This window comes from Zonotrichia leucophrys, chromosome 3, assembly GCF_028769735.1.
Source record: "Zonotrichia leucophrys gambelii isolate GWCS_2022_RI chromosome 3, RI_Zleu_2.0, whole genome shotgun sequence".
Classification (NCBI taxonomy): domain Eukaryota; kingdom Metazoa; phylum Chordata; class Aves; order Passeriformes; family Passerellidae; genus Zonotrichia; species Zonotrichia leucophrys.
In genome coordinates this window covers 17,070,553-17,089,140 of record NC_088172.1, presented here as the reverse complement: position 1 = coordinate 17,089,140, position 18,588 = coordinate 17,070,553, and the positions used below count along the sequence as shown (strand labels likewise).

At 40.7% G+C, this 18,588-nt stretch overlaps 1 protein-coding gene across 1 annotated transcript; it reads left to right on the top strand.

The window, feature by feature from the left end:
- Positions 1-10,583: 10,583 nt before the first annotated feature.
- On the top strand, positions 10,584-15,667 carry CGA (glycoprotein hormones, alpha polypeptide). Its single transcript, XM_064710106.1, has 4 exons — positions 10,584-10,672; positions 12,643-12,749; positions 13,693-13,877; positions 15,324-15,667. The coding sequence occupies exons 2-4, from the start codon at positions 12,650-12,652 to the stop codon at positions 15,399-15,401; spliced, it is 363 nt and encodes a 120-aa protein (XP_064566176.1). The 5' UTR covers positions 10,584-10,672; positions 12,643-12,649; the 3' UTR covers positions 15,402-15,667.
- Positions 15,668-18,588: the final 2,921 nt, after the last annotated feature.

Sequence of the window (18,588 nt, the reverse complement as noted above, 5' to 3'; positions counted from 1 at the left end):
TTCTACAGTTTGAACCTTCTTTGCTTGCTGTTACTTCTTGCAAATCATCATTAGTGATTCAAACTGTAGTTAGTTCTGTGAACATTCATGGTTGATTCATCTGAGAGCAACCCCTCAATGTGCTGATAGCATCCAGACCCAATACAATTGATCAATGGACCAAGCTACCCCAGGGATAACAGCACAATCTCCTCAGAGTGTCCGTATCCTCGGGGAGGTTTACGGCCTCGATGTTGGATCAGGACACCCTGGTGGTGCAGCCGCTGCTGGGGGTTCGTTTGTTCAACAATTACAGTCCTACGTGATCTGAGCTCAGACCGCAGCAATCCAGGTCAGTTTCTATCTGTGATGAACTCTTCCCAGTACGAAAGGATAGGGAAAGTGAGGCCAATACCACAAGCAAGCCTTTGCCATAAATAATGAAGACAGCTAAATTACAAAAGACTATCACACCACGCCATGTCCAAGAAAAGGACCGGCTAGCGTGGGGCTAGCTCGGAAAATGCAAAAGCCCACTAACAGCCCACTAAAAATGCAACAGCCCGCTAACTTAGCCACCTCTAACTTTTCCCCTCCCTAAGTATTGTGAGATCAAAGGTTGGACTGTCTAAACTTGTACTTGACAATTCCAATACCATTCTGCAACGTGTGTGCTTAGTGTCAAAAAATTGTTGTAATCAGCAATGTGTGTGCGCTGGTGTACTCCCCGCTCGGCCAACGTGTAAGTACATGATTAAATGCCTCTGAAATGGGCATGTCGCTGGGGCTTGAGACATTGCCGAACTTAATGAGACTTCACACCAGCGCCTGCTCTGCGCACAGTGCAGACTGCTCGCTGGGGAGCGGGTGTGCTCCCTGCCCTGAGCTGTGTTTGAATGCTGCTTGCTGCGGGGTGTTATCCCTGAGCGCACCGGCACGGCTGGGAAGGGTGTTAGCAGCGCAGAGGGAGCCAGGCGCGGCTGGCTGCTGCGGGGTGTGCCAGCCTCGCCTCCGGCACCGAGTCCTGGCGGTGGCCGCGGGCACATCGATCGTGTCAGCTCCGCCCGAGCGGGGAAAGCTGTGCGGGGGCGCATGGAACCTGCTGATGCTGAGTACAGCAGCAACCCGGCGGCACCGGTGTTGCGGGGACTCCCGTAACAAGCCTTGCTCCTCAGCCGAACTCAGTAATTCAGATGTGCCGAGTCTCTGCTGCTTTTGTGGCTGAGCTGGTGCGTTGTACGGGGCCATGTCACAGCGGGGGATATCCTGGGGCCGTTTGGTGCCTGCAGAATGCCTCTGGATCCTCTGCTGATACCTGCCTTGGCGTTTTTTAAACCTGTTTTCAGAGCCTTGGTGCCTGTAGTGATGCTCTGACAAAAACTGTAGTGATTGAAATAGGGAGTAGATAGAGTAAATTTAGGTGGGCCACTAAAAGGTGAAGTTTTAGTACTTTGGGGCTTGTTGTGAACTTTATCTGGCCAAATGTAAGAATCTGAAGTGCAGCTGCACATTTTTGCATGAGATAGATGTCTCGGTTCCCCTTATAACCAAGGAGATTGGCAAATTTGTCTTGACCTGAGATAGTTGTCAAAAATAGGTCTAAAAGCACCTTTTCCCCCACTTTTGGTTCTGAGGGAGTCTAGAAACTCAGTTCAGGTCTCTGTCTGGAATTGCAGTTGCCTCTGTCTGATAAGGCAAATCTCAGGTTCATTCAAGTAAACTTTGAAGATTATGTGTAGCCATAGATCCATTCCAAATGTGGTAAATCATGAAAGTATCAGTTGATATCCATGCATGCTTTTTGTCCCCCCTAATTTCCTTCCCCACTCTTTCCTCTGCATTCAATTTTATTTTTTTAGACTTTCATTTGCTAGACTGATGAATCACTTACTTTATGGTTAGCACTTGCTCATTCCTTGTTTGTAACTGGCACTGATCACAACTTTGTATGTAGGATTTGGTTGAGTGGGAGGGAAAGCATGTGCATAGGATTCATATTTCTTTTTGGAAACATTTGCTAGACCACCACCAAGAAACTTGTAACCTAGTACCGTGACCCAGTTCACAGCAAGATGAGTGACTCCAACATAAACTGATGGTAATCACAGAGGACTCTTTTATACACCCCAGGAAACAGAACTCATCACTCACTACATTCCCTGTCCTCCCTGTTTGCACTGAGCAGTTCTGCAAGTTGTGTTCTGAGGAATACTAATCATATGTTTGTGAGTACTAATTCATGATTTGCTTAATATAGGTTTTTAAAGCATACTGCTATGGATGTCAGCCTGAAAAAGTTGCCAAGAATGTTTCTTCCTCTGTTTTCTCTGCACATTAAAGCAGCATTGGTGGAAGACTTAAAGCAAATAGCCAGGAAACTGTTAAAACACAAAGATATAGGCACTGAGCTTTACTTTTCCCTGTCAGAGTGAGCTGATTTCACACACACAACCCTTTAAACCAATAAATCAATGGTAAACTCATGACCTTATTTGCTGTAATGAATCACTTGTATTGCTGTGTTCTGCAGCATATCAAACAGCAGCAAATCTGGCCAGTGCACTCTGCCAGGTTCAGTGCTGCAGTGAAGCTCTGTTTAAATTAAAAATGTATATTTCGTCTTGACAAGGCCTATCAAATGTTAACATTTGTTTCCTAGTCATACTTTGCTTGGTAGTATTTGGTCCTAGCCAGTAGAAGTAGCAAAGCTGTACTATCTCTGAATTTCCCACCTAATATCTAGGTATGGCTTTTAAAATGCTTTTTTTAAAAAAAATACAAAAAAAAAAGTAAAGAATATTAGCAAGAAAAAAAAATACAGTCAATTAACAAGTGGTGACATTGAAATATTCTTATTTCCTTGCTAGCCAAACGGTCTGATTGCCTTCTTAGAGTAGCATGTAGTTCACTCTCAGATATCAACATCATGAGGCTGGAGCTGAAGGTTCATTTTAAAGATTTTGTATGCCAGCATGATTTTTTGCCAGTCTGTAAGTATCTGCCTCTACTAAAGACTCTACAAGCTGACAATCCTCAGTACATATTTCTATGATTTCAAACCTGATATTGTTAAATGCATTTTGTGTTAGTCTATGGACTTGTCTATGCCTATCAGACTCTAGGTCCTTGTGAAGTTACTCCTACCTGTGAATAGCTGTGGGAAGGTGACTACATGCCTGAAAGTCTGCTGCACTTGCAGCACCATCCTTTCAAAGGATACAGAGCATTACCTTCTCAGTATCAAGCAAGCAGAGTGTTGCTCTGTAGTTGTTATACTGTCTAAGACCATACATCATGAATAAAAATAATTTGGATAAAAGGATAGCCTTTGCTTCAGAGAATTTTCAAGCTAAGTACCCACTGAAACAAAAGGTTACAAAGAACACAGACAAAGAATCTGGGAGGCAATTAGCAGATAAGATCAATCCTCACTTTCCTCCCCTTTCTAACCTCCAGGATATGTTGTGGGAAGTTACAGAGAACTACTTACAGCATGTCTCTTAGGCTATCTGACTGCAAAAGAAAAACATGATTATATTCATTCCAGCATATTAGACAAAACATTAAAGATGCTTTGCACTGGATCTAGTTCATTGTGAATATCTTAAAAAATGGGTATGACTATCCAAGCCAGCTCTCTAGACCTGTGTGTAAGCAGTGGAGCAAGCAGTTGTAGGGCATCACCCACTTTATTCTAAGGTGAGAGCTGACAGCCCATGCCTGTGTCTTTCAACTGACTGCCAGAGCAGCCAGCATGGACATTACCCATGTGTACTGCAGATGTCTAAAGCTGAGGGGATTTGCATCCCAGTCTGGTAGCTTTTTTCCTTCTGTGCACTTGTGCAAGGGTAAAATATGAATAATCTATACTTTCTGACAGTTTACTACTGAAGTGCACACAGAATGTTGCAGGAACAAAGTAATTCCTGAGTGTTGAAGCAGGGAGTGATTTCCTGAAGCATTTCTTACTGTATTTCTCATGTCTGAAAAGAGGAGACACACACCATCTAGACCATCTGATCAGGAGACTTTATTCAGTCGTTTCATTTTGTGTTCTAACTTACCTTAAGAAATAATGTGGATCAGAAAATAATATAAAATAGTAGCTTTAAAACTTTTCTGGTTTTCAGACTGCCTTCCCTGCCCTCTCCCTCCTCTAAAATTTACAGCTTAGACCTTTATAGTCTACTTAGATAGACATTTAGCCTAAACTTGAGATATAAATTTCATGGATTGCTGGACCCTGAAGACAGCCATGCAGTATTATTGGCAGCAAATGCTTACTGTTCTGCTATGTGAGAATGGCTAAATTTCAACAGTGTGGGAAATAAACTCTAAATATCCAGCATTCAAAGCACTGTACGTTCTATTTTGAAGCATTATTATATAAATGTAAACCCTTTTTATTTCTGATAGACAACTGTACGGAGGTGGGCAACACTGGCCCACTTTGCTTTCCAACATGGCATTAATTATAACTCTCTAGCCCATTTTCCATGTGCTGACTCACACCAATAGCCAAATACCATGTCTAATTTCCTTTATTAGTTGTTCTGATAGTCTCTGGCAGAAGTGAAACAAATGCTGCGCACAGTTCCTCCAGAGGGCAGGTGGCTGTATGAAGGGATAGCTTAGACATGATCAGAAGAGACCACTGTGAGTGAGGGAAATGATCTGCTGCACCATGTAGACCTAAGGCCACATCTGAAAATTCTGTTGAAGCCCAGAACATCAGTTTGACATCTGATGTGTTAAGAAAAATGCCCAAGTGTGTTGAACAGAAGGAGTTAGGGGAAGGACTTTAGTCCCCCAAAGCCAGTATGAGATGGTGAGCTCTCCAGGGCAGGGGACCATTATCTGCTTGTTCTCTGTGTGGGTTTCTTAGGTGCTGCTGCAATATGGAACTGAAGTGTGGTGAGTTTTTTATTCGGCCAGATTACCTGGCAGCCAGTTTTCTTGTGCAGGGACAGTAAGAGAGAGTAACAGCAACCTGGTAATGATCCTCTTGGTGATGTGATACAAAGAACTTCTTTCCAGAACTTTCTTCAGAAGCCTTTTCCCAGGTAGGTTTCTATGTCAGTGCATTTTTTTATTATCAGCAATGTAGGCTGTTTCTTGCTTGCTGCAATTTGATTGGAAGTTGAGAAACCTGCACATTTTTTCTGCTTCCGTTTTTAAATCAAGAAATACAGTTCTATGAAATGTGAAAGCAATTAATAACATTAACCTCCACTAATAGAAGAGGTGATACAGTGAGCAAATGAAAGCATTCAGATCTGGGACTAGAAAAGGATAATAGCTAATTGTCTGAGCAATTATTACTGTATAAGATAATGGGAGTTGCTGAAATAGCTAGTTGTATAAATGAGACAGCCTGCATTATTGATCAGGCTTCTTTGTTTTAGCTGCACTAGAGACATACATTTCAATTTTACATGGCTATTTATCAAGTCTAAACCTCACGTGCAATGATGCGCTCATATGGTTTGGGGTGCGTGTGTGTTTTGTGGGTTTTGTTTTCAAGAAAAGGGAGAAATGTTGAAATATGTTTAAAGTAAGGCAGCATGTCTCATGGGCTATCCTTGTGGGGCTACCCTTGTGGTTCAGGAGCATATTCATTGACATAATTGGTTTGATCAGTAGTCTATTCAGTCCAGTGGTTTACCTCTGTCTGATAATAAATAATAAAAGTAATTACTGTTTCAGGAGTCTAACAAACCTGGTTACTTCAACTTAGCAGCATTATACATCACAGGAACAGACCTTCCTGACCTTGTAATCTCATTTAGTCATCATATGAGGTGTAGTTGCTTTTATTAATTTAAAGTAGAGAATAAGAATATTGAAATGCAATCTCTGAAGCCCTTGAAGTTAAACCTACATGTTAATGACATTTTGTTTCCTGTCTGACAATGCTGTGAGAATTGTAATATTATCTATTCTAAATTTGCTCAAAGGAACTGGATTTCAAATAAACCTATTAATAAAAGAAGCATGAAAACAGAGTTAAACAAGAGTCATCATCCTATTAGTACTATATGTAGCCTAATAACAAGCAATGATTAAACATTTTGACCTTGAAAATCGCAGTAAGAAAGGGGAAAATATATTTAGTTCTTGTAATCTTTCTGATTTTCTTCAGTGGCATAGTTTTTACCTAGCTTGCATGAAGTAATGTTTATTGCAGGTATTTCTGAAGTGCCATAGTTTGTAATATTAATTCCATTAAGAACAGACAAAAAAAAAATATATTAGTGAACCCACTTCACACTATGGTTTTAGAACAGGAGAGGCTTTTCAGTCAATTATTTATGTGCAATAAGTACTGAAAGACTTATTATCTCAGAATAATCAATGTTTGGCTGAAACTTGAGAACACTAATAGCTGATCTTAAAAGTCTTGATCCAGTGTCAATTGAAATAATGGCAGAACTCCTGTCAATTTTAAACAAAGGAGGCAGAGGCCAATAAGTATTGCTTTGAGAGATAATTTTAGATAATCAGTTTAAAGCATCTGTAAAAGAATAGAAAATTTGACTTTCACTCTTTGCATAATACAGTATGAAGTATTTTAGCAGAGGGGACCTCCTAATGGTGTGTATCTATATTTTCTGTTGCTTTGAGGGGCCTTTTTTACAGATAAAACTGTGTATATATATATATATATATATATGTACATATATGTGTGTATGTGTGTGTACACACACATATATATGCACTAAGCTAGTGTTACTGTCTCTGGGAATAAACTGATGGCAGCTAAAAAAATTAGGATCAAGCTGACAAGGAGTAGGGAGATTCTGTGGAATACTGAAATACCTGCATATCTCTTTATTTAACACTCAAGTTACTTCTTTTGTTCCTTGAATACCCGGCAAATATTTTCTCTTCAAGATATGCTGTCACTCATTCTAGTTGTTTGATCTCTTCAGCTGTCCTGATAATTTGGTTAAGTCAGTGTGGAGTGACTTGGGATATGTGGGATTTTCTCTCCTCCTAGGAATGTCAGGAAGATAGCATAATAAATGAAGGAAGTGACACCCAAAATGCAAAAGATAGTACCAGTGCTTCAGGATGCCTTCTGGTGCAGGGTCTGGTGCAGGCTCTCACTTGTGGGTGCTGTGTCAGCCTGTAGGGCAGGGCTGGACAAAGATATCAAGGAGGCATTTGAAGATTGCAAGGAAGAAGGAAAGAGGAGTTTCTGGCATCTGCTGAGCATTCCGTTCTCTCAGATGGAGGACTGCTCTTTTCTGATTTTGCACAAATGATGAAGGGTGAATTTTGGCTGCATTTGGAGGAAGTTCTGAAATGTAATTTAATTATTATTGAAAAAAATATATCCTCCAAAGCTCAACCTGCTTGTCCATCCAAGCCAAAAATGCTATCAAAACTTCATTTTAAAGGTTTTTCCTTCTCATTTACTTGTCAGCAGGGATTGGGAAGACCATTAAAGAAGGCAGGGATGAGCACAGCAGTAATTAAAAACCAAAAGTTATGTGTGTGCTCTACAGTATTTTCTGCTGGGGTATGGTAAACCTTTATTTAGGTATTACCCTTAATAAAATAGGCAGATTCTGTTTAACAGTGCTAGTATGTAAACCCACTTGGAGGTGTGTTTCTGTTTATTGATAGAGGGGCCTTATTTTTTAATAGAAGCATTTGTTTTCTGAAGCAAGAGAGCCCTTCCCTAGTCTTTTACAGACAGTGCTGGGTGTCAGTGCTGAGTGGCAGAGTAGCAAAGCTTTTCTCTAGCAAGGAAGAGGCAGCATCAGGAGGCAGCGTGCAGATAAGCAGATATCGCTAAGTAGGGAAGTAGGACAGATACCCTGAGACAGCATCTGGCAGAGCAAGGCAGGAGACGTGAGCTCTCCTTTCCAGAGACAGCCAGAGAAGGAGCTGTAGGGACCCAGCTCCTAGAAAGGAGCCAAAAGTTCTGCAACCTCATAATATTTAGGTTCTGAGCTCATGCTGATTTCTGCCTTAACAAGTGCTATATTTAGTGTCACGTATGTTCCTTAATGGAGTCCCAGCTCAATTTAGGAACACACTGGCCTCAAAGAAACTTGGAAATTTTAGCAATTTGTTGCATTTTTCTAATGCAGAATGGCAAATTACTGATCTTGGCAAAGCATATTCGATGGTCTAGTGTGGGGTACATATTTACCTCTATTTTCATCCGTATCCTTGTACAGGCCTTAAATCATGATATCAGTGTGGCAAAAATACTTGTGAGAGTATCGCTAAGTGATTTAATAAACTAGAGGGTGCCCTCTCCCCCTCCAAAACAGTGAGCCACTTTCTCTCATTTCTCATTCACTCACACATTAAGACAGATTTGGCCAAGTATTTTTAGTTGGAGATTTGGAGCGGCTAAAGTAAGAAATCCTCTTAATAAATATAGGAGCTTTTTTTAAACTATCTTTTATGCCAGTGTAATTCCATTGAATTCACAAGATTTTTTTCTAATACATTCTTACAGGGAAAGAGTAGCAGGTTGTGGGTTTATATTTTTTTTTTCACTGTGGGGATAACATTGTCACTGTGCTGGAATCCTTCTCATGAAAGAAATGTTTTGCATAGCTTTTGCTTTTTACTAGTAGAAGATTTGCTACAATTCATAGGAAAATATTAAATATACAATACAAAGTTTACTTATTTTCATTGTTATGAAAACAGTTTTCTGGCTTTTACAAGCCATCCTGGCTTTCCCAAAGGACTGCAAGCTGAGGTGAGTATGAAATGGGCAGGACAGAGGCACTCCATAAACTTCAGCAATTTTCATCAATTTGCTTTGAATGACAAGAAATATTAAGTGTCTGTCTTCCAGGGAAGCACTTCTCAATAAACTATGTTTACCAATAGCTCTCAGATTTCAGCTGTATGCTTTTGTTATTAAAATGAAGCAAAAGCTGTGGAGAGAGAGACTTTTAAAAAATTCACTTATCTTTTATTAGACCAGCACACATTTTTGAAAAAAAAAAAAAAACAGACAAACTTACAGGTGTAGAAATCCGTCTTCAGTTATGGAACAGGAGCCAATTTCAAGCCAAGCGTAGGCTAGGGACAATTGTTTTGAGTTTAACTTTGTTACAGTGATGAGTTGAACAAATAGAAGAGAAAAAGGTGTCTGACACCTCGAAGCAGATGAGGTTGTTAGTGAAGGCAGAGGTGATAAAGGTTGCGATAAATGTGTCTGAAATAGCAAATGGAGTCTGGGGGTGTTGCAGTTATTAAGAAGAGAGTCAGGGCAAGGGAGAAGAAAACCAAAGAGCAGAAATCTACTGAGGTACAATTCACCAAATCCAACTATACAATAAACTTGTTGTAAGAGAATGATTGTTTTGTGAATAAAAGCCTCATTTTCATAGGAACACAAGAAGCTCCAGGGGGTCTCTTTCAATATCCCATCTCCATCAGTGTGTGACACAGAGCAGGTCCTTAAAAGGTAATTTTAAGCCTTTGGGCATTTAAGAATTTTTTTAAACTGTAAAACATTTGTAAATCTCTCCGGGTAGAACAGTGATCAGTCCAAGATAGCTACCCTGGGCTCTCAATGCTGAAAAATAGGCACACGGTAAAAGAGGCTTAATCTTGCACTGAAATAGATGTTTAGGGCTATTTCTCTGCACTGTCTGTAAGGACAATCCAGCGTGAGTAACCAGGGTTTAGGCACTTCACTTCTGCAGTGAGCTTTTACATCTGAAGTGAACCTCCCTCAAGTGTCCAGGACTTGGAAACACAGCAGGGTCTTGAGCACTGACCCAAGGCTGTTTTCATAGCCAGGGGCTGTTCCCAAAAGGGGCCCGAATGTTGGCCTCCCCTTTGGGAAGAGGAGGGGAAACATCCAATGGATGCGAGCCGAGCCGGGCTGTACCGCTTGGCCAGAGGGCAGAGTAAGACCCGTCCTATTCAGCCAGCTCTACACAGACTCTGACACTTGAAATTGAGGACTTACAAGTCTCTAACCTGCACTCTGATGCAGTTTTCAGAAGTCCCTCCATTGCATTAACTTTATTCTAAAAACAAGGTAAGATCCTGCAAGAAATCTTACCTTTACAAAGGTGTTCCTTCTACATTTTTATGTTTATCCGTGCATTAATTTTCTGGGCATTAAATTCAAATGGGGAATTTACAAACTAACATTTCTTCTAAATGTTTGTATCAATCACTGTTCCACTATTTTTTGTTCTCTGCTAAAACAATGACATTTCTATAGTAGTGTTTTATAATCTATTTTTAGTAATATTCCCCAGTTTAAAAAGAAGTGTTAGAAAACATTAATTTGTTCTTTTTTGAAAATGAGCTTCTGTTCCTTGAAAACTGTAGCAAAAAAATGGATATTCAGTGTTTCTGTTCCCCCAGAAACTCATACGGCACTGACTTTGTGCTCTCAATCTGACCTTTTTTTCATTATATAAGAAAAAGATAATCCTTATGAAAGTCAGGTTGAAGATAAGATCAGCATGGTGGGCTGGTAATTACATAAAGTGATGTTCAGTCATTAGAGAAATTGTACAGTTGATCCAATGGCTTAGATGTGGGCGAGGAATATGATCTAGCTGTTACTGGTATAAAAGAAAGGTGCAACTTTTTCATACATCAGTTTTGGCAACTTACCACCAAGCGTTGAGGACAGCTCATCTTCAAACACCATCCTGCAGTTTCTCTCATTTATTCTTGTTGAACAAGGGAGGTAATATATTTTTATTTTTTTATTACAGTTACAGAGGAATAATTGCACATGTTTTGACATTCTCTTTCCCTTCTTTTCCAGAAGTTTCCTCCTCCTACCATTCTGTCAAAATTTTTGCTTTGAACATTAACTTAAAAGTTACTTTGGGACTAAAACATCAATGCTTAGAGTTAAGCTTACTTTGTAAGTAAGAGAAAATGAGGCTCTAGAATTAGATTGCAGCTAAACATTGATAATTTTTGATTTTGGATTGGGTCCCAAACTTCTTCATTAGTTACTTTGTGTTTTTCTCCTGCTCAATGGTGGCAACTGATGTCAAATATCAAACACTACACAACCTGTGGTATTAGAGCATCTTTTAGAGTCTTTAACAGAAAAAGACAAGATCTTGTAAATAATGAAGTGAGAATTAATCTGTTGGGAAAGATTTAAAATTGCCATTTTTCTAAAGAGCTCCTGAAATTCAGGCATTATGTATTGTTCCAGTAGCTCAAGAAAAATAATATTTAATAGAACAAAGTAGAAGCTTCCTTGGATTTGTCAGTGAGATGCAATGAGTGGTGAGAACATTAACTGGTTTAACAGCAGGGGCACAGTCAGAAAATTCAAGTAAGACCATCAGACACAACAGCTATTCCTCTGGAAAAGTAGAGAAGATCACATCTGTGGTTTATTTTCGCGTCTCTTTGGTGGTTTTGGTATGAGCCTGAAAATCTGACTCAATAGAGGAAGTGCAAAACTGCAATTTCAATTCCCCTTTTGGTTAATATAATGTAAAACACCTTCCCTCTGGGATTCCCTTGAGCCATTACAATGTACCAAATTGTAGCATTATATCTTCTTGGAAAAATTAGGGTGAAGGATGCCACAGTGCCTTCAGCAAAAAACATGAAAAACAGGATAATCTGTGTAGTGTTATTCCTGTGGCTGGCTTCTTTTATTGGAGCTATTGAAGCATTTAGGCTATCAAAAGGCTCAGGATGGTGTAGCAACAAATCATTTAGAAAAGTCTGTCTGTCTTCTGCTGGTGCATGAGGCCCTCCAGCTGACTTTTTGCACTCTGGAGAATGTTCCCTTGGATGGAGCAGGGCTTAGCCTTAAACTGTGGAATTGTGTTCCGGTGCAAGCAAGTCTGCCAGCAGTCACACCCCTCTAAGGGATTGGAAAGAGGATATACAGAAAACAACCTTATAAAAAGTGCTTTATCTTCTGGAGGGAGAGGTCCAGCCAATCCACTCTGCTGGCTCCATAGATGCTGTTGTGTACAATTCAGTTCCCAAAATGTTTGGCAGGACAATAAGAGGTTGTGGATCTAAACAGTGTGAAGGACTGCCTTTCTCCTGCAGACACAGCTGACTCTTGTTGAAGGAACAGGTCACAGAGGGCTGGCAGCTGCTCCTCAGGAACATGACAGCCATGTTCAATGCTTCCAAAGCTTTCAGGAAAAGTCCAAGTGGAGAAGGAAAACCACAGGTTTCACGGAGCCTGTATGCAAACCTACATGCATACACTGAACTTTTGGATATCTCTTCTAAATGCTTATTTCTAGTGCTTCCAAAGCTATTGCCAATGTTTTCTCCTCCTGATTGTTATTGGCTGCTTTTAATTCCTTTATCCTCTGTTTTCTGCCAGCATGAACTGACTCACTGGGCAGGTGGGAGGAAGGAGGTGAAGTTATTTGTACCCAGCACCCAGCCTTGACGCCTGGTGACTGCCACGTCAGCCTCTTAGCCGTTCTGCTTAGCTCGGCACCAGATCATTCTCTTTCCTCTAATTTTTTTTTTCCTATCTTATTAGGAAGATGCTTGTTTCCACTGCCTTCATTCATTGCACTGGAAAGCACTGCATATCAGTTTTGCTTATAAACTTTGTTTCTTTACAGTTTAGTAACCCCTGTCAGGCAGGAGCCATGTTCTTTTCATGCTGCCTTTGGTCTCAGCCTTCAAAAATGTGTGTATTTGTATTTCTAGACAGATCATGGATTGCTATGGGAAGTATGCAGCTGTGACATTGACCATTTTGTCTGTATTTCTACATCTTCTTCATACTTTCCCAGATGGAGAGTTTCTCATGCAGGGTAAGCTGCTTTCAGCATTCAGAAATAGAACAATTATAAAGAGTATTAATTAAATTTTCACATTTTATAAATGTGGTCATAAATTTTATTATTCAGTTGCATTTATTGACAATGAGGGTATAATAAATCAAGATAATTTCACTATGAGCATGCTTCCTATTTCTTCCTTAAATTTAATTTCTCCAGGTCAACGATGTCCTAGATGACCATGTCCTCAAGTTGATATGGGTAAACTTAATCCTTGAAACACTATTGAATAGAAATGTTTGGCTTCTTGTACTCCAGTGAACTAAATTACAATGTAACATTAGGAACAGCAGAACCACAGCTTTTCCTCATAATATGCAGAATATTTTTCTTACGTAGATCCCAGAATATGGGATGCTGGTGGTGTAGCATTCTATGAAAGACATATACTAGATTTTAAGGGTACTTTGGAGGTTGCAGGGTTTTTTATTTAGCCTTAAATAAAATATAAAAAAATGTGATGTACAAAAATCTTGGTACCACTGAACATTTAAAAAGTGCTCTATAACAAAATCTTGACTAAAACTGGGCAATTTTTAAGAAGCACTACAAATCCTGCTGGTGCTTTTAAATCTCAACAGCTAGTAGGAAGTTTTCTGGGGCTAGCTAGTGCTGTAGACAGAAACAAACCTTCACAAGTATCAGCTAAATTGAAAAGAAAACCAGAAAAGATCCAGTAGACCATGCTTGTGGTTTACCTAGAAAGCCACAGCCTAGTTTTACAGCTGGTGCATGTTGCAGAGTTGAAAAAACCTGAAGAGGAGAGCTTTGGTGTTGTGCTTTTCTGTTCTGCAGACATCAAGCAACAAAACGTGGCTTGTGCTTCCTCTTATGGCCTGCACTTTCCCTTTCTTTTTGAAAATGAAAATACATCTGGAAACAAAGTAAAATTCTCTTCCTTATATTTTTATGGCAGGTTGTCCAGAGTGCAAGCTAGGGGAGAACAGATTCTTTTCCAAGCCAGGAGCACCCATTTACCAGTGCACTGGGTGCTGTTTCTCCCGTGCCTATCCCACTCCAATGAGGTCCAAGAAGACCATGCTTGTTCCAAAGAACATTACATCAGAAGCAACATGCTGTGTAGCAAAGGCTTTTACCAAGGTGAGGGTGAGAATGAGGTCTGCTTTAGCTTCTTTTAGAATGCAATATTAAGGTGAAGCACTGAATAGTAAAGAATATGGTTTTGCTGGAGGACGCTGGAGAGCAGTTTGAAGAATCCTTGGCATTTATGTCCTTTATGCCTTGGTTCTTTCTTTTATATAAAGAAGAAATTAAATCATCAACCAGTAATGTGTCTGAAGTTCAGCTGGGATGAGGAAATTGGTGCAGTGCCACTGAATTCTGTGAAACTGCTTTGTCTCATGACACCTGCAGCTCTGGTGGTGGACTTGTCCCAGTATTTTCAGCTCTCCTGGATGTGCACCCTCTCCTTAAATGCTACACAGTGTCTATGTGATTTTAATAAGTCAATTGCCTTGTGTCTTTCCTGCATAGAAAGGAGTTCTCTGGGAAGGTGCCTGGTCAATACTATCAATTACATGTATGGGAATGAGGGACCAAAGCCATCTGTGCTCGTTAGATTAATTGAGATGGTGTTTTACTTTTTCATAGTATAACCAAGAGGGAACTGTAAATGTGTGCAAGTACTGTGAGCATTTAACCTTCACCTGGAAGGATCTTTTAAAATTTCTTCTAACTCTGATTATTTTGGGAGTGTTTCTGCTCCAAGTGAAGAAACCTTACATTTTATGTAATAAATGGTGAGCTAGTTGAAACAAGCCAAGGTGTCTATCCTGTGGTGACCTGAATCAGGCTAGAGGTTCAGCTCAGTTACCCACTCACAGACTCGGTGCATTTGAAATACCTTAGAGTACTGAAGTCATATGGGTATGGCTGGCAGACACAGAACCCATGAAAGTGTTTCTAGAGTGACAGCTGGAGGCTTGGTGAGATCCCCTCTGACCCCTCAAATGACGATGGACAGCTCAGTGGGTGCAGCTGAGGAGAGCACTGGTTCTCCCCTGGCTGTGATGAGAGCCAGACACCTGACTTTAAACTCTGCTGAACCAATCCTGGCTCTTCACCTGAGGAGAACATAAATCTTATTCTACACTGACAATGCTATACATGCCCTGAGGCAGCAGCTAGAATTTGGTTGAGATTAAGTATAAAGGTGACTCTTGTGTTTGTTGCCTTTGTTTTTGTAATTCCCATGTGATGTATTTTAAGGACACTTTCTGATTTTCCGTAGATTGGTGACTAGACCCTTTTGGAAAATGAGACACTTTAAGGAATGTCCAAGTTAAAGAGCAGCATATTGTGTCACTGTGCATGTCACTACTGAAAACTTTCACATTACAGTTCCAAAAACAGTGATGATGCAGCTTCATAGGTTGGTGTTGAGGTCATTCTAATACATGTACCCCAAAGGGCCTGTGTACTTTTAGTTAAGAAGAAGTTTTCAGAGATATTTTACTTGACAATACTGTTTTTACTGCTTAGCTGATCCTAATTGTTTGTTTTATGTGTGTGTTTTCTCTTTTTAAGATTACCCTTAAGGACAATGTGAAGATAGAGAACCATACGGATTGTCACTGCAGTACCTGCTACTACCATAAATCCTAAAGCCTGTCCCTTTGTTAATGGTCAAGGACAACAGGACAACAGTGAATGGAACATTTGTTTTCAGCTTTTACAGCACCACAGTGTAAAACCTTATGTTTTCTGTAAAGACTCTGGGTAGACCTCTGAATAAGATAGATGGCTATTTTATTTCCTCCTTGCTTCTTCATGCATTTAAGTGTAATTATTTCCATTAGGGATAAAATACAGCACTTGCATGACCAAATGCTTGATCTATTTTTAAAATAAACTGTCACTTAAATCATCAATGTTTTTTGAGGAAAATGGTGATTTATTAGCTTAACAGACAAAAATAGATTCTGATGCAATTCAAATTTCTAGATTTCTAGATTTTTTTTAATGGGAGAGAGAGGGAAAAGGGAAGAGAAGGATGGGAAACTGAGCAGAAGAATTATTTTCCCCTTATTCACTTAATGATTAAATTTTTTGAAGTTGCAATATATTGTTCCTCCTGCTTTTCTTCCATATTTATTTTACCTAATGGACAGAAAGTATAATAGTATAGTATAATATAATCTATGCACAGTACTTTGTCTTTCTGTGCCATCTTTTATATTTCTCTGAGTTTAATCTCCTCCTGTATAGATAGGAAAATGATGCAAAATCAAACAGTATAAAGAATTTTTGTACATTTTCATGTAGCAATGGTGGAATAGATTAGTCATACAAGAGTATTAGCTGTTTAAGCTGCTTACCTTTTGCTTGTCTTCATCAAGGCATAGAGCTTTAGTAATTCCCAAATGCCTTGTGCTAGACCCAGGTATACAAATGGAAAAAGTAGGGAATGTGTTAGGTGAGAAGAGGACCACAGAATACGTACTCATTACACCTGACATTAGTATAAAAAACTTGTTTATTTGTAGTAGGTTGCATCGGGGGGCTCTGGAGGAGCTGCTCTCAGGTCTGAAGCCTGCCCATGGGAACTGAAGTGAATGAATTTCTTTGCTCTTCATCCTAATTTCTGGGGTGAGAGCATCATCCTTGCTTTGGTCACTGGCTGCAAGAGTTTAGATGTGGCGACCCAAAAAGCCTCAGATGTATTTGTGGGGGATTTCTCTGCAGTTGCAGCTGTGAGGACGGCAGTAAGAGATTCCAGTGGTGTCAGGGAGGATTTCCTGAGTGGCGCTGCGAGGGTGGCTGCTCTGTCCCGGGCCACGGCCGTGCCTGATACCTGTGCCGAAGCCAAGTGACTGAAGCAGTTTAGACGGACCCCCTGGGCTAAGCTGTGACGGGGAACTTGAGGAGCTGAAGATCCGCTTCTAATGATCGTTTAAGCCCATCAATCACCCCCCTTCTGTCTACTGGAGTGCAAATTCAGTGCTATTTGCTAAGAATACAATCGCGGGGCTTTGTGGAGAAGAAAAGGCTTTTCGTTTGTAGAGGAGATGAGGTGCTTAGAGAAGCGTTTTTCAGTGTATGTTCAATAAACCTTACCAAGTTGATCTCCACGCCTTAACCCCTGAACCCTCTCTTATGTCCAGCTTCACCGTGCCATTCCTGGGAGATGTTTTGCCTGACTTGCTTTGAAAAAAAAAACGATTTTATGAAGGAGACTGATCAAGTAGCTTCACTGTTCTTATTATTCTGGAAAATTTTCTGGAAAGCTTTCCCCTTAGTGTTTATCAAAGTCTCAGTTGTTTCCACGTTACTTTTGGTCAGAGGAGAGAAAGTTCAGTAGGGTAGTCTTTAGGATTAGTTTAGTAACACCAGCAGCACAGGTTTTCAGGATAAGGAGTCTAATTTGTCATTCTGGATCATCACTCGAACATTGTGGAAATACATGTCAAGCAGCTGCTGCAGCTGACTCACAATTCCAAGCTGCTGTACAATTTTATTAAACGTGATTGATGTGGCTACTTTTGCAGGAAAGCCAGGTCCTACCTGGATTCCCGGGCAACGAGAAAGGAGTGATTTGAAGCTGCAGCATGATTACCTTTGGGAATGGTATTGTATTTGCTCATAACTTTGACAGGACTGAGAAGGATAGCAGGGAAACAGGTTCCCTGAAGTTTGCTTGCAGGAGTGATGTGCCTTTTTGTGTTGCCGACCTTCCTGGATGACATCTTACTCAATCAACTCCTCAGGCAGAATCCAACACTTGCTTGCCTACCTATGCTTGTGCTGCCCACAGTAGCCGCACAATAAACTTTTGTTTGCAACTTCTGAATCACCTTCCATATTTCAGGTTGTAAAACCATAGAAATACCAATTAGAGTGAAATCCATGCTTTATATTTAAAAAAAAAAAGAGAGAGAGAGAAAGATGCTCTAGCCCTGTGTCCTGCTAGGATGCCTGGCGTTTTTTCAGGCGCTTTTCTTTTGCTTTAGTCGTGAACTCCTCAACTCACGGATCCCTCTTCCCCTCAGGCGACCTCGGGCACCAAGAGCTTGCTGAGTGTGTATTGGAGGCTGTGTGGAATGGGGGAGCGCCGGCCTCTTTAAGTTCCCTGGCTCTAACTTTTTGGGTTCAGGAGTAGCAGCACAGAACAATGAAAGGGATGGAATAAGGATGCAGATACACAAACTTGTCAGCAGGGGGTAAGGGAAACAAGGAGACAGACCAGACCCCTTCAGCCCCCGGCTGATGGGCCATTAGGGATGGCACTGGGGCAGTGCGGGACATCCTGGGCTTCCTAAGCAGTGGGAAGGGGGAATGAGCCTCCTGTCGGCTCCGTGGGTGCTTGGGGACTGGGCAAAACTTTGTATCCCGTGTGAGTGCTGCAAGGCTTAAGTGAACAGGAGAAGGAACCCACAGCTCTTGGTGACAGAGGCTAGCAAGGCCAATATGCCAGCAGGATAAGGTCGGGGCAGACTTTACCAAGCTCTAGAACTCCCTAAACAGATACTGTAGCCAGGTGAGGCTCTGTCTCTTCCCCTTTCCGCTTTCAGTAACAGGTGATAGGTGATAGGACAAGGAGGTGTGGCCTCAAGTTGCAGCAAGGGAGGTTTGGACTGAATACCAGCAAACATTTTTCCACAGAGAAAGCTTAAGCGCTGGAACAGGCTGTACAGGGAGCGGAGTCACCAAACCTGGAGGTGTTTAAAACAAGTGTAAATGTGGCACTTAAGGACATGATTAAGTAAGGGACTTGGCAGGGCTGAGTTAATGGTTAGACTAGATGATCTTAAAGATCTATTCCATGTGAAATGATTCTATCATTCTAAAAGAG